Source organism: Fukomys damarensis, unplaced genomic scaffold (genome assembly GCF_012274545.1).
Source record: "Fukomys damarensis isolate Sample0158 unplaced genomic scaffold, DMR_v1.0_HiC HiC_scaffold_18, whole genome shotgun sequence".
NCBI classification, from domain to species: Eukaryota; Metazoa; Chordata; class Mammalia; order Rodentia; family Bathyergidae; genus Fukomys; species Fukomys damarensis.
The window spans coordinates 10,617,807-10,634,312 of NW_022900930.1; the positions used below are offsets into that span (position 1 = coordinate 10,617,807).

The 16,506-nt window shown below is 46.1% G+C and overlaps 2 protein-coding genes across 5 annotated transcripts in view; one reads left to right on the top strand and one right to left on the bottom strand.

Moving 5' to 3' along the window:
• Positions 1-2,597, top strand: part of Gtf2e2 (general transcription factor IIE subunit 2) — a 75,391-nt gene extending 72,794 nt beyond the window's left edge. Inside the window, exons 6-7 of the mRNA XM_010622069.3 lie at positions 868-983; positions 2,455-2,597. Of these exons, the coding sequence (XP_010620371.1) occupies positions 868-983; positions 2,455-2,571 (233 nt within the window). The 3' untranslated portion in view covers positions 2,572-2,597. The remainder of the gene's footprint in view (positions 1-867; positions 984-2,454) is intronic.
• Positions 2,598-7,735: 5,138 nt separating this feature from the next.
• Rbpms (RNA binding protein, mRNA processing factor) overlaps positions 7,736-16,506 on the bottom strand; it is a 169,977-nt gene continuing 161,206 nt past the window's right edge. For 2 of the 4 annotated variants that reach the window (XM_033765385.1, XM_010622008.2), the window contains one exon: positions 7,736-9,054. In XM_033765385.1, the coding sequence (XP_033621276.1) occupies positions 9,027-9,054 (28 nt within the window). In that variant the 3' untranslated portion in view covers positions 7,736-9,026. Of the gene's footprint in view, positions 9,055-14,814; positions 14,919-16,506 lie in introns of those variants that run through there. The other 2 variants (XR_004517854.1, XM_033765384.1) reach the window with 2 other exon arrangements.

Genomic DNA, 16,506 nt, shown 5'->3' on the forward strand with positions numbered 1-16,506 from the left:
GGGACTTGGAGTAGGTGGGGTGGTAGCCTTGTTTTGTAGTGAGTGTGAGACAGGGTTTTGTTCTCGGCTACCCCCTGCACTCCTCACCCATTCCCTGCTTGCTTGACTGCAGAAGGGTTTTTTGCAACTAAATTGTTACAGCACCTCACTTCCATATAAAGCCCATTGTAATTCTCATTGGTTGAGAAGGTGGTGTGTAAAGCTCAGGGAAGATAAGAAAGAGCTTGAACTATTTTTCTCAAAATGGTGGGAACTGGTTTTAGGAATAAAAGATGTCAGTTGCTTTATTTCCCCTGGAAAGCAGGGAGGCCTCATTCACACCGCCCTTTATTTCCTGGTGTCCAGAAATAGAGCCCGGCTGCTGGCTGCTCGGGTCTATACTGACTGATGCCATTCTCTTCGCAGGCTCTTCTGTGGCTCGGTGTTCCACGCTCGGATGTTCTTGCCTTATCTCATTGTTTCTGGTTTTGTTGAATTGTTTTTATTGTATGTATGTATGTATGTATTTGTTTATATGTAGGACTAGGGATCAAACCCAGGGCCTCCACACTGAGATACATCCCCAGCTCCTTTTTTGTCCCCGCTGTGAAACCTGGTCTTGCTTAGTTGCCCAGGCTGAGCCTGAACTTCTGATCCTCCACCTTATCCTCCCAGGGTCCTGGGATGACAGACTTATGCCGCCAGGCCTGTCTAATTACTTGTTTTTGTAGTGAAATCTCACTACACTGAGATTTCACTCAGAATGAAATCACCCTGTTGATTCAGGCCCAGAGAAGGCAAGTCTGAAGCCTAGGTTTTGTCACCAACATGCAGATGCTGTGGTTTGTAAATATCAGTGGTAAAGTAACTACTTTCTTATTGGTACAGAATTCCAGAAACTGTGGAGGAGTGTTACTGTGGATTCGATGGATGAGGAGAAAATTGAAGAATATCTGAAGCGACAGGGTATTTCTTCCATGCAGGAATCTGGACCAAAGAAAGTGGTGTGTAACCTCTAGAATAAGTTAATCCTCTCCAGGTTTGTCTGTGTCTCTTGCAGTGACTTAGACACAGCTGAGATCGTGCGTTGATGTCATCGAGGGCCAGTGTGCCCACCTTATCCCCGAGAGCTTTCCTGTCGCCCTCCAGCCCGTCATGGCTGTGGCGACTCAAGCTCCTGTTCCCAGAACCTCTGTGGTTCCTAGTTTCTCACCTCTAACCCTCTGCATGTGCTTCTCCCAGCTCCTAAAAGCAAGCTGCATGGTCATCTGCTTGGCCTTTAACACCTCCTGTGCCCCTCTTCCCCCTTCTGTGGGAACTATACAGACGTGGCACCTGCTGTGCTGCAGCTCTGATCATTCTGAATTGCCGATGTAGATTCTCGGGTTCCCTGGGAACCAGATATTTTTGTCTTACAGCCCCCAGTCCTGCACATTGGAGGCATTAGTTATCAAATGAAGACTAGTAAATTGCCTTGTACCAGCAGCCAACATTATCTGTAGCCCCGGAACAGAGCCAGGCAGGGATGATTGACCCAAACCCCTACGGCACACATGCTGCCGCCCGTGTTTGTTATCACCGAAGCTCTAAGCGGGTCACCATCACCGCCAAGACTTGCGGTGGTGCCTTTCTTCTTTCCCTCGACAACATCGTGCTTTGTAGCTGCTTCTCTTTGTGGGATTTTCTGTGTGAAATTTTAGGACTCATATAAAGGAGATTTATTGCCATTGATCTCTCCATGAATGAGTATAGTTCCAGCCTTTCATGATTTTTTTCCCCAATACTGGAGTTCAAACTCAGGACCTCATGCTTGCCAGGCAGGCACAGCTCCACTGAGCCTTTCATGATTTCTTATCATGGCTTAGTTTGTTGATTTTTAAAGAATCATATTATACTGGTATTTTGAGCATAGAGAATATTATCAACCATTGTGCGCCTAACCATTTTTCTACATTTTGCCACATCTCAATATTTTTTGAGATTTACTTTAGATCTTTTTTTTTTTTTTTTTTTTTATTGGCAATCATTTTTTTTTTTTTTTTTTTTTTTTAATTGGCAATGGCATTATATTTTTAGACTTAGGGCCAGGGATTTAGCTCAGTGGTTCCAGCACCTGCCTCGCAAACACAAGGACCCGAGTTCGATCCCTGGTACCAAAAAAATAAAAAATAAACTCCATATTTTTAGACTTAATAGCAGAGATAAGACTTGGCACTGCCTGTCTTCTACTTTATACACGTAGTGCCTAAAATATTTTTGGTACATTTTTGTGCCGGCCTGTTTATTCCTGATGGAAGTTTGCATCTCATGGTAATGAAAGGCCCCAAATCTGGTTGTGTTGTGAGTGGTATGAAGCGAATGAAAGCAGGGGAAGGGTCCAAACTCCTGCATCCTTGCTTCTGGGCTTGCTCTTTACACCCTGACCATATTGTCCCATGGTCCATTTGTTCTGACTGCTTTTACCTTTTATTTTAGGCCCCTATTCAGAGAAGGAAAAAGCCTGCTTCACAGAAAAAGCGACGGTTTAAGACTCACAATGAACACATGGCTGGAGTGCTGAAGGATTACTCGGACATTACTCCTAGCAAATAGGAAGATTTTGTCTTGGAACAAAGAGTTACAGACACCATCAAGACCGTCCTTGTTGATGCTCAGATCTGGACTCTTCCCATTCTGCTGCTGAGGACTGAAGAGGAGCAGCTCAGCTCAGTTTATAGAAGTGCAGATTACCAACCTCAAGCTTATTTCCATCAAATAGGCTAATGAGAATGTGCTATTTCCTGTTATCCTCCTGTTTCTTCTCGGGGTGGGGGAAAAAGGGACTTAGCATGGCATGCAGGTGTCTTTGCTATTTATCTCTACTTCTAAATGGTCCCTGGTTCCCTTTTTCCTTTTACTATTTCAGAGCAAGTTGGCATAGTCTTGAATGCAATATTTGTTTATTCCAAAAGAACATATTTATAATAAAATCATCATAGAAGGATTTTTAAGAAGTTAGTGAATTCAGTTTGTTTCTTTTCATCTTGAAGTGACAAGAAGCAGTGCCAGGCCTTGGCTTGCCCAGGGCCTGTGTTGTGACATCACGAAGACCAGGTCTGCACCGCTTCTGAGCATGTGGTTTGGCAGGTGAGCACAGGCAGTTAAGCAATGCACCGCTTTCTGAATCTGTGCTTAGCCTCTTGGCATTAGAAGGTCATGGTCTGATACCATCTTGAACCTGAATATCAGCTTTACTGTGCCTTAGACCTCACAGGCCTTGTACTGAGGTTCTTCTGATGAAGATGCCCTTTGATGCTCATGACTGGCCTGGCTTGTGACAACCATTGCCAAGTATGTACGGGAAAATCACTGGGATTCTTCCTGCCCTCTCTGGCAAGCTGTACATTTTCCTCTCTGTACTTTTTGTATGGTCTTCTGTGGTCCTTTGGTTTGATTTTTGCAGGTGTCATGCCAGGTGTATTGGATTATAAAAATGAGGTTTGGTGTTTTCAAAAATTGCGTGATGATAATCCAAAGCAGTGACTACCTAGATCAGACAACAATCTCGGTATGTTATTTTAGTTTTTGTTCTGTATGCATGCTTCTCATTCACTTAGTGCTGTTTGCTTTACCACTTTCTTACCTCTAAACCCGCCAAAATGGCATGAGATGGTCCCAAACTGAAGTCCCATGGTTAATTTTAGAACACAGGAAATTCAGCCTGTTTGGCTTTCTTCGTGTCTTCAGGTTTTTGCTAGTAAGGAAGCCCTTTACTGTCTTACAGCCTAAAACCAATGTCCTGTAAATCTAGAATAGCCTGTTCCAAGCAGATGCCTGGTTTTGTAGGCCATGCCCTCTATACTGTTTTATGGGCTGGGTCTGGAGATGTGTTTTGCATATCTCAGACATTTCACCATCTTTGCAGACAGACCAACATCAAGGCCTCCATCACAAGTTCTAAGATAACATGTTCTACTGCCAGATGTGTCATTAGTGACTTTTACCTAAGCCCCCAGTCATCAGTCCTTTGTGAACTGGCTTGATAATGGACTTCACTTACTGTGTTTAAAATTGACTTCAGAAATGAGGAAGCTGAGATGTGAGGTCTGAGCCGCAGTAAAGCTGATGTTCAGGTCAGCAAGATGAGCATCCTGGTTCGAGATGGTATCAGACTATGACTTTCTAATTCTAGAGAAATGGTGGGTTGTTAAATCACCACACTTATAAATTGGGGTTACTTACATTTTCTTTTTTTTGGGGGGGGTGTTAAGCCTTGATCCCCTTTGCCAACAACATGGAAGAGCAACTCCTCTGTTGAGGTAATGGGACTGTTCACTGGATGATGTGTAGGGAGGGATGGTCTCTGCGGACAATCCCATAGCAGCCTTGTTGTGCCTGATGATCATACATAATACATAGAAACAAGTTTTAGCAGTTTTTCTGGGTGTCTTAAAAACATCCAGCAGAAATTCCAAGTTGAAGTTGCATTCTCATTTCTGTTGGATCTGCTCCAACAGAAGCAAATGGGAATGAGCATGGCTGGGTGAGTTAATAGGCCCAGACAGTCTGCAGTGCATTTGATATAATTCATCAGTCACCCAAGGCATTTAGGGGATAGCTAAGGAAATGTAGTTGAACGTAGACGATGTGTAAAAGGACATCTGCTTGCTGCTGTCACAGAATTTAAGTGTGGCCAAAAGATGATGGGAACCTGGGCACAGGAAGCACTTGATTCCTGTTGAGCAGAGGGTTACAGATGGGGCAGTGCAGGAACTTCCTGTTACTTCCATCCGAGGGCTCATGGGAAGGGACTCCACATGCACAGCCCTGGATTTCTTTTTGAGCTGTGTGAAACTACTAGCTTGTTACTACTGTTTTTACTTTTCAGATGATTCATTTAAAGGAAGATGTGGGATTTTCTAACATTTCATTGAATGTTAATAAGCCAAGACCAGCAAGCCTTTTCCAAGAAGCCGGAATACTCTGCCCAGAACAGCAGGGGCCTCCGTTGTCCCCAGAGCTTCCCCTAAGGACAGTTCGTTTGTGTGCATACCATGGAGCTGTCCAAGGAGATGAGGTGTTCTGTGGGAGTCAGGGATGGGAGAGGTCCAGGGACTAATCTTGGATCATGGTTCCTGGCGTTGAGTGTTGGAAGGAAGCACACTTTAGAAACATGGAATTAGACTAGGCCTTTGGTTGTTGGCGTTGTGCTGTTGGTTGTCTTCTGGATATAAAGGATTTCCATTTGGAATTTGTTGGCCTATGGCCTTACTGCCTGGACCATGCCTGAACTTAGGACTGATCTTAGAAGTTAAGCTAGGTGAGATAGGAAATACTTGGATGGGAGAAGTAACTTGGTCTTTTGATCACTCTTCAGCATACTTGCAAGGGCTGCTCTGTCATAGACTTTGCTTTGGTTTGGAGGTGTATTAGTCCAGGTCTGCTGATCTGGAGGTGGGGCCTGTACATTCCTATAATTAGTAGTTTCAAGACTCTGGTGAAAACCTGGCTGAATTTAAGCCAAATCGAGTTTCTAACTTGGTATTCATGAGCAGAGTTAAAGAATGAGTTTTATAAATGGAAGAAAAGGACTGAATTTTCTCTTCTGCAGCAGACCTCCCCTAAGGGCCAACAATGGAAAACAGAAACTTTTGTTGTTTTTCCTTATGGGCAAATTATGCTGTGGTTTGTGAGAAGCTCCCATAGAGCAGAACCGTCACTCTGGTTCGATCTTGACAGCCCAAAAAAGACAACTTGTGTCACTTGCAAGCTACACAGAACAAATAGTGGGTAGAGTTCACAGAACAGTAGTTTCTTTTGGGATAAATTTAACTTGGGATAGTGAAGGCCCAGGCTAGTTTAGGGGAGCGTTAACAATATCAATAAGGTGCCAATTGTGATATGAAGAAACCTTTTAATTTCCTAATTTGGGGTCCTCATAAAATTGTTTAGCATCACAATCATTAATTTTATTAAGAGGCATCTTGAGGACCAGTATTTCAAAGAACATGCTACTGGTAATAAAAATTGTTTGGCTAAAGATGTAAAGTTTTATGTAACATTTTATGTGGGAGAGCAACTGTATGCTGATGCTTTATAAACTGGGGGAAGAGTGCCCTTTTCAAGAAACAGTTGGAAGTTGCAGTGGTGTGGAATGCAGGAAATGCTCATGTTCATAGCATGGAGTGTGTCTTGCCCAAAGTCTTTGATTGTGGTTACTGACATAGACACCAAGAATTCTTGTTTAGAGGTATAGAAAGGATGTTGGCTATGGCTCCATCTGTGTTTGCCTTGGTATTGAGGATTGAACCCAGGACCTTCTCACACTGAGCTACACCCCCCATCCCATTCTTTTATTTTTTCATTATTGCTAAATTGCTGAGGGTAGGTTGGACCTTGTGATCCTCCCACTTCAGCCTTCTAGACAGAGGGCTGGGATTATAGGCGTGTCACCATGTCCACATTCTGCCATCACTCTTAGGAATGTTCCTTGTGCCACAAAGCTCAGGATGCTTTAAGGTGGTGGGGCTTGGGACATGGCACTAATAACTGCAAGTCAGTAAGGAAACAAATGCAAGAAGACCTGCTTTATTTCTATCCTGAGTCCCTGATTCCAAGGCACTACATTCATTCTTGCTCATTACATTGTTGAAAAAAATTTGTAGGATTGTACTGAAGTTGGTGCTCTGCTGTTTGGTCAGTGGGAATGTGTCTGGAGTTTGTATTGGTAAATACCATCCAGTCTTTGATTTGCACATGATGACCATCAGCACAATGGTGACAAGACTCTTATCCAAGGCCCTCATGAAAAAAAAAATCACATGGAAATGACCATTCAGCTAGGACTGACAGGGGTGGGGGTGGCTTAAGGCAGTGACATGTCTGAAAAGCCAGCTGCCCATAGTTCCGGGTTGTGTATAGGCAGCCTCCAGTGCTTCTGATTTGGAAGCTTACAGAAGGTCTGAGGGCAAAGTCACATGACCAAGTCTCCCCAGAGATCAATGCTGGGTGTGGACCTCCAAGCCTGAGGTGGATGTGGAAGGTTGCAGATTTGTTTTCTCCAGTTATTCAGGAACTCTTTGGGATTAGAAGGCGGGGACTGTTACTTGTGTTTGGTGGATAGTTTCTTCTGGAAAGAGGATGTGAAATGCTTTATCACAGAACTAAAAAATACAAGTGTGTGCCCAAGACTATTGGTGGTTGTTGCAATAACTTGGAATGAAGTAATATTTGTACTGAAAACTTGTTCTGGCTGACTCACCAGCAAGCTGTCACACTTTGTGCTCAAGCTTTGTAGGGTAAGGTGCCTGGATCGTAATCAAGAGTTCAGTAAACTGCTCAGAAAGGTGTATGGATCTACCTTGAGCCCCTTAGTGACCAACGGATGTAGTGTGCATGCGCCTGGCCCTCCCATTACTACCCATTTCCTCTTTTAATCTCCTGGGTTTCAATAGCCAGTGCTAAGCTCTGCCAAAATCTAAAAATTGGAAGAAATTCCAGGTCTTCATTCTACTGTGGACGCGTATGGTTGATTTTACAAAAAAGAACTTGCCAAACGAGGGTGTGACAGCTGGAATAAACATTTTATTTTTTTAAAATGACAATAGAAAAGTACCTTTAAACAGTTTATAAAAGCATAATGGACCACAATGTGGCTGTTTTCCTTAGAAGCAAGTACAGAACTCTCTCCAGGAGCCAAGCAGTACTGAGGGCATAAGCAGGTCCACGAACAGGAAGTCCTCAAGCGGATGCCTGCCCCGCCCCCTTTTCCTCATATTTATGGTGAGTTCCTCCCTCCTGGTCTTTTCTTTGGGGAAGGGGGTGTCACCTTTAAAAACTTATTTCTAATGAAAAACCCCAAACCCACCATGCAATCATTAAAACATTTTCCAACATGTGAACAAGCATATCAGTAATGGCTGTGATCACATCTGACTATATCAGCAATTGATGATTCTTAGGTCATTTAATTTTACACACGGCTCTTACACAGGGCAGGGCAAGAGGGCAGGCTGTCAGACCTTATAAATATGTCAACTCAAAACACAAGACTGGCCTTGTGGAGTCTGGAAGCAACAAGAACAGTCATCGCACATGGCCTCTGGGTGCCTCATCGCCCCTCCTGTGCCTGTGTGGAAGGCAGTCTCATAGTGCACACACCTCACTCGGGCACGTGTCTAGAATTGCCACAACTTGGGAATATTAAACTTAGCTTGACCAACAGTTTGCAAAATCGCTTGCGAGAAGTGAGCTGCCCGCTGCAGCCAAGTGGGCTGGGTGAAGCCATCTCCTCCCAAGGGAAGGCTGGCTCCAAGCCAAGGTATTCTCACCCTGGAGCTGACTGCAGTTCCACCTGAGGGTGAGGACGGGTTACAGAAGGTGGGTGACGAACTGGGTGTGACACAGGTGAGTGATGCCAGATGATGAACGTAAGACTCCAAACAGTTTGCATAGGCACAGCTGGAGTGACCAGGGCTTTCTAAGGGCACTTTCTGGTCAGGAACTGTGACCAAAGAGTTCTTGCCCAGTTGTGAGTATGCCAATAGGCAGAAGCTCCTGGAGGCCTGGATTGTCTTGCAGGGACATCCTATGGACTGGGATTGCAAACCCAGGACTGCAGAGAACAGGGCTAACTCTATCACATCACGTATGGACTCTGGACTTAGACCAGGCAGACAGATTCAATACATTCACAATACCATTCTAGAGGTTGATACTATATAGGAACATGCCTCAAACATGCAGCTTATTTTAGACGGAAAAAATAGATACTTTTAATTACAAGCATTCAGAAGTCAAGCACAAATGTGGTCCAACCCAGTGTTAAGAATCATCCTGTCATACTTAAAATGTTTGGTATAAAAATACTCACTTTGTTGGTTTTATTGTTGATTTCTATGTTTTGCTTGAAAATATCTCTAAATGGATAGAAATGAATGTCAGATCATGCATTCACACATAACACACTATTTCTTAAAATTATACAGTGTAAAAGAGTAAAACATTTTTTATTTTTTCTTCTAGAAAAACAGATGTGTGATAAAGGCTGTGGCAAAGTCTTGAAGGGATCAAAGCTGGGCAAGGTTTTTTTCAATCCTGAAACACAAAGAAAACATGTTGGGAGAATAAATCTCAAAACCGTGTGTAGTACTTTCGCTACTGGGGAAAATGCACCAGTGATTCTGTGTATGTGTGAGAGGGAGAAAGAGGGAACGTTTACTCTCTTCGCCCTCTGTAAAGATAACAGGCATAAGGGCTGGGATTTAGCTCAGTGGTTTCGCCACCTGCCTTGCAAGCACCAAGGTCCTGAATTTGATCCCCAGTAAAAAAAACACACACACACACACACACACACACACACACACACACGGCATAAGAGTACCAGGTTCTCACCTTAAAGAGATACAATGGGTAGCAAGTATTTAATTACTATTTTTTCTCTCATGTGACAGAAACTTCTGAAGGAACAAATAGTCATTAATGTTTGCTCAATGGCAGAAAAAGGAGCCTTTAGTCATTAAACTCCTTTGGATTCCAGATATCTGTGATTGGGCCCAACATTCTTTCTTTGCTGCCTTCTCTTCCTTTCTCTCTGTCTCTCCTTTTTTCCCCAGTATCGAGAATTTAACCCAGGACCTTGCACATGCCTGCAAGTGAGCTACCACTGAGCCTAGATTTTTAAAACATCTCTCTGTTGAGTTTAGGTTTACCTAATTTATGTCAAGAATACATTTAAAGGGCTAGGGATTTAGCTCAGTGGTGCCACCACCTCACTTGAAAGTGCAAGGACTTGAGTTCGATTCCCAGCACCCCCCAAAAAACATTTAAAGCCTTCACTATTATTTTGTTACTCACTTTCCCACTCCCAGCTCCTTTCTTTTCACCAGTGTGCAAATTCACATTTGTGGTTACAGAAATGGTGGACCCAGAAGCAAACTGGCACACACTACAGTTCCAGGGAAACAGTAGTTTGTGTGTGGGGGAAAGGCTATGATGAAACATCACTTACCTACTCCAAGACAGAGTTATTTGGGTAAATTTAAAGTTAAGAGAAATATTTACGTGAACACTCAAACATGCCTAATGGACGGTTTTGTAAACACACCTATACAAACTTCATCTGTGCAGTGAGGGCTGCATCTAGACCTCACATTTTACTCTGTGGTACAAATAGAAACAGTAATGGCTTGAGTTTTAAGGTGCATTAAAATGACCATGGATCATGGGAAATCTCCCAGGCAAAGCTTTTTGGACACCCAGAGCCATACCTGTGACGTTATGCTAATATTTATGTCTCTGGGTTGTCACAAATAATCTTAGTACATCAATTTAACTGCTTCCTATAGAAAGGCCAAACGAGAGAGCCCTTTGATTTGGAAATGCCCCCAGCTCTTCCTTGGTGACACAGCCCTACTTCCATTTTCTCCCTTTGCTTTCTCAGCAGAAGTCTCTGATTCAGAAGGACCTATAAGGGGCTCGGGGATTTAGCTCAGTGGTTCTGCCGCCTGCCCCACAAGCACAAGGTCCCGAGTCCGATCCCCGGTACCCTCCCCCCAAAGAAGGAGGACCTATCAGGAGAGGACAGGTGGACAAGGAGGTAAATGTTCAGGCAAGATTTTCATTTTCTGCTTCCTTCACCTCCCCCTCTGCCCAGCACACGGATCCACCTGCACTTAGCGCACACTGCGCAATGAAGTCAAAGTGGGCAGGGATTCTACACAACCCAATTTTGGTCCAAGCCACATATCCTATGATAGTAAAAAAAAGCCAGTAGCAGAACCCCTTTGGAAAGTACCTGTGTTTTCTGCTACACTCTGCTTTCAGTCCAGCTGTTTCATCACACGGAGCAGCCCTGGGTAGGCGTGGGGGAGTGCCCCGGGGCGAGGCATCTGCCTACAGCCGCTGAGTTCCCTTGGTCCCCGGTTCCCCCCACCCCCTTCCTCCTGCCCTTTACTGCCTGGGGCCTCCTCTCGGCAACACTGGTTTTCAGGATTCTTACAGGGGGCGAGGCACCCAGTCCTTCACCCACTTCGTAGGGAGAGCATGTCACAATGGAGTGAAACTGGCTTCAGAAAGTGGATCTAAGGCCAACTTTCTGCTTCCAGCAAGTTCCATCTTATTCTAAACTTGACCACAAGCCAGGGGCCCAAGCTGTGTGGGAAGTCGGGAAGCCCTTTCTGAAGAACAAGTGGTCTGTACTTTGGAACTTTTCACAGAGCTGGCATTTGCCAGTCCCTGCCCTGGATGTGGGGATACAACATCAAGATGGATTTTGCCATGCTGCTGTCCAAGACCACGAAAATGAAAGGGCTGAATGGGCAGGCAAAGAGACTGGCAGAGACTGGCCGTGTTAGGTCTCCTTCCCATCTGCTGGGTATTCTGATTCAGAGGAATCCTGGATATCTCTTCCAGCCTCTGGCTGTGTCTGGCAGCTACCTGAATGGTCTCCTTTCAATTCTGGAGTGCTCAAGAGTTTAGCTCAGTAGTCCCACCATCTGCGTCACAAGCACAAGGACCTGAGTTCGATCCCCAGTACCGAGAAAAAAAAGTCTTTGGGAAGTCACATTTCTAGCCCCACTCCCTCTCTGAATCCACAGCTAATACCTACGCACTGCACTGCTTTCTCCATTCCTCAGGTTCCTCCTATCATTTCTGCTGAAACTCACACTCCTCTCCTTGTTGCCCTTTGGCCCCGAGAGTCTGTCTCTGTACCGAGGCCTGCTGCTGCTCCCTCTTGACACCACCACCTGGGTTTGCCTCTTCTACTCTGAATCTTCAACCATTCTGCAGGGGACACAAGGTGCTAATGATTACTTAAACGTGCCTACCCCATTCTCTCCAGTGGATGCCCAAGTCCCAGATCCCCAACTCAACCATCCTTCCAGGCCCTCAAGAGTTTCCTCACAGGCTATTTACTTTGTGTAAGCTGTTCTCCCAGCACACAAGAAATCTACCTTTGAAACTCCTCCTGATTCCTGCAGGGGCTCTTCCTCAAAGTCCTTCGATTGTTTTCCTCAGAACATCTCCTTGCTCAGTCCCAGCCATAATTACAGAGAAAACACAACACAATCCCTTCACTCAGGACACTTAGGTCCAGGGCAGTGAAATGGGAGAGATGGGTCCCCAATAGGCTGTGGCACTGACTGGGCCCTTTGTTTTGATAATGCCCTGGGCTAGAGTCGGGTTTCTGCCATCCCGGTTCTACAACAGCCCCACAGCATCCTGGGCAGCTTTGGCTCCTATAGGCCTCTGCTGCAGGAAGCTGCTCTCACTGGAAGAGAAGGCACCCACCCTGACCTTACAAGGCTCCATTCCTTTCTCCCCCTGTGCAGAAAGATAAGTGTAAAGATCTGGTTAATCTTGGCTGATGAGAAGTAGGGGCTGTGCAGGGAAGAGAGAAGAGAGGACATGGGTCTACAGTCCTCGCTTTCCAGGACCGTGCCGTATAGATGGGATTCTCACATGGGAAAAGAATGTATCCACATTGCCATCAGTGTTCCCAGACAGAACAGAAGGTCAACATGGGGCTATTTCAGTCCCTGTAAACAAGAGGTTTAGCTAGGAATGGAGTTCAAACCTTGGAATGTATCATAAGGACATTTTTAACAGAATCCAAGACGTTTGGGAACATGAAGTACCAGGGCCTGGTGAGAGAGGGTCATGCCGAGGTGGCACAGACTTTTACAGAGCCTTTCCCCAGGTTGCATGTCACAGTGGGACAGAAGGACATGTGTCAGTACAATCTCGTGTTTGCAACTGTCCCAGTTTGAAGACACAGCAGGGTGTCTCCTGATACTGAGCAGTATAAAATTCTAAAAGCCTTCACTCAAGATCAGTGAGTGGCAGCACTGGGATACCGTTGCTGGCAGGTGTGGGAACAAGACACCTATGAAATGGAAGACACCCCTGGCAAGGCCTGGGGGTAGCTGATCTGCCCCTATTCGGCCTCCAGTGGCTTAGAAGAATCTGTCCAGATGTCCCGTGAGCTGCTTCTCCCAGCATGAGGAGACTGCTTTACCAGTGATTTTCCCCCAAGAGTTTAACCCTCAAACATTTACTCATTTTTACCACAGGTCGGATAAGCATTCCCCTCTATTCAGTATGGGAGGTCATATGACCAATGTTTGTAACTAATGAGTCGCTTTTTATACCTATCAGCTAGATTTTTTAAAAAATCAAGTACTGATAATTCATAATTAAAATCATTTTTAAAACGTTCAAAGTCCAGTCTATAGGGTGTCTAGGGAAAGAGTTTTCCATAGCGAGTATTCCCACCCTCCCCACCCCAGCTCATAGTACCAGGCTGTCCTAGCTGCGTATGGTCCAGCACCTCTTGGCTGCAGAAGTCTCAGCCTCAGGGCTGGATGCAGCCCTCCCTGTCCAGCCAGGCCCAGGCCCACCTCTGAGCTGCAGAAACAAGTGTCATCTGGGAACAGCCTCTTCCCACCTCACTCCAGTTGTCACCATGGCCAGCACAGTCAGCACTGAACACCCTCCTCCCCGGCCCGGGACCCCTGCCTCCAGCACTCCTGGAACATCAGTGCCCAAATCCCAGGGACCCCCTCCGCCTCATCACTAGGCCTCTCTGCTGTCTGTCCATGAAATCCACAACCTACTGTTGCTGTGACTGGGTCATGCACATGTGCCTTTAATGATTAATGTTTTGGTTGCTTTACTACATTTTAAAAAATCATGTCTAATCTGCTTTCAAGAATTATAAGAGTAGCTTTTAATTGGTCTGAGCCCCCCCCACCCTGGGGGTGGGGGGACAAAACCAAGCATCCTTTAAAAAATTTGATGCCAGCATGACTACTATGACTCAGAACCGTGAAAAAGAAACATGTAATAAGGTGGCATGGAACTAGGGGGCTAAACACGCGCAGCCCTACATGACGTGGAAAGTGATGCCTGCTACTAGTAAACCTGTGTGAGCAGATGCCACTGGAAGACCTTAAATGCAGGCTGCGCACTTCTGCCCTCAGAGTTGCCCAGCACACTGGATCCATGTGTTTCTGGACAACTCCTCATAGACACAGATACAGTTCTGAGCATGACTAACTTGCACCCCAAAATGTACTGATGGCCTTGGTCAGCACCACCCGGTCTTCCGTCCTTAGCAGGAATTTTACCCTCCTTCTGACTCATCTTTCAATTTTTTTATAGGCCCTTCACAGGAATGAAATTTGCTACCTTATTTGGGCTGAGACATAAACTGCTGTCTGCCAGCCCCTGGTATTCCTGCTTTGCTAAGCCAAGCCTTCCAGAGACACCTGGAAGGCCCTCCCTGGGTGCCTGACAGGCAGGTCACCGCTGGGAATGGTTACTGTGAGACTGACTCCTCCTGGGGAGTGATACTGATACCAACTGAAAAATCACGCCATCACTACTGACAAAACCCAGGAGTCTAGGGCTGGGGATTTAGCTCAGTGGCAATGCACCTGCCTTGCAAGCACAAGGTCCTGAGTTCAATCCCGGGCACTGAGGGGCGGGGGAGCATTCTAGAGGAATTCTTTTGAGAATCCTTGAGAAAACAGTCATACCCAGGAGTAATTATCTTGTTTCAGAATATAATCATAAAAGTGTTCCAAATAAAGAAAGGGCTGTAATCAGTACAACCAGATTGGAATGCTGGCCAGCCACACCTAACATGACCATGCTAAACTCTGAAGACCACCTGAGGCCACTCTAGATGGCCTTCCCTCAGTGGGCTGTGCAGGAGAGGCAATGCAGACCACTCACCAGAACCACCTGGGCCCATGCACACCCTACTGTGGGCACCTCTCAGAGGCTGGAGCTCCTGGGTGACACTGTTGCCCATCTTTACCACACTGGCTGACACCTGCCCTTGGAACTCACCAGCACGCTCCAGTTTTGCAGAACAGCTGGGGAACAGTTGCCACCAGTGAAGAGCGCATTAATACCCACAAGACAGATTGCAGCCGCCATCACACACCTGGGACCTGGATAGACAGAGATCAACTGTTACCTGGGTACCACAACCCCTTCCCATGGGCCTCTTGCTTGGGGGCCCTGAGCCTTGATGACCAGCCAGTACGGAGGGTAAGGACCTAAAAGAGCCCAACACAGGAGCCTAAGGCCTCTGATGCCGAGCTGAGGACAAGTGTCACTTCAGAACAACCTTACAAGAGCGGCACTGAGAAGCTTGCAATAGGAAAGGGGCCTTGGGACTCGGCAGGAAACAGGTGGCTCTCAGGCCAGAGTGGAAGGGCATTCTGAGAAGCGGAGGCCCTTGGACCTAGCCCATGGAGGCTCTGCTGTGGTCACATGGTCAGATCCCAAGGGCTGTGTCTAGACCCCAAAAGCCCTAAGCAAAGAGGTAGGACGTGAGGCCCCACTCTGGAAGACTCAGAATCATCACCAGCTTTGAGTGCTGCCTCAGACCACAATAGCCTCAGATAGCCTAAGGCCACAGTAGGACACATGCAATAATTTAAGGCTTGCTTCAAACACCTCCTAGAAAATGAAAGTTAAAAAACACTAGGGCAGTGATGGCGAACCTTTTAGAGTCCAAGTGCCCAAACTGTAACCCCAAACCCGCCTATTACCGAAAAAGCGCCAACACTGCAATTAAACCTGAATACTGAGGTTTTAGTTTAGAAAAAACAACTCAGAGACTTGGCTCACCATAACTGCCCTGGAGTCTGAGAATTTTGAAATACGAAGGTGCATAGACTAGTAGATGGTACACTCCTAATATTCCTGAGTTTATTTCATGCCTTCCATATTCATGGTGCCAAAGAAAAAAGCCCAGCTCTATGCACGTGGACACCAATGGCCCTACTCTCTATGCGCGTTTCTCAAATTTTCATCCACGTCAGTGCTCTTTTTGACAGTTTGGCCACTGTGCTTCCTCCACAGAAGGGAACAAGGCTCTGTCACCAACTCCCTGAGCTCCTCAGATGTGTCAGGCTCTGCTGGCACCAAGGCTGCCCAATCCTCCACCTCTGGAATTAAGGCTGAGACTGAAGGAAAGAGTGCCTTCCTTAAGACATCTATCTTCTCAGAATTAAGGGGGAAAAGGTGTCCCCGGAATTTCACTACAAAGACATTAAAATATGAATGGATAATTCTGCTTTTCAAGTAAAAGCATTTTTCATTTTTGAGATAGGGTCTTGCTATGTAGCCCAGGCTGGTCTCAAACTCACGGTGGTTCTGCCCATCTCCTGAGTTCTGGGATTACAGGCGTGACCACCACACACAGCAAGAGTAGTGTTTTTTGAGGAGAGGAAAGTAAACGTGCATCCTCGCAATCAGCTCACTCGATTTCTCCCAGCCGTTGCCACACTCCCACAGCACGCCAGGGAGGGGCCCAGCAGCAATGGGCACAGGCCCCTGCCAGGGCTGCCAGACCTGGGCCGCGTTTCCAGGATGCCTACTGCTGAACAAGCCATACTGCACACGACAGCCAGGCCCCTCTTGGCCTCCGGGTTTAAGGTATGCATGACGACCGCCGAACTCTCAGTTGCCTGCTCAGAAGCATGGGATTTGTCAGTGAGCTCTGTCCCATTACTATCCTGAGTGCAGCTG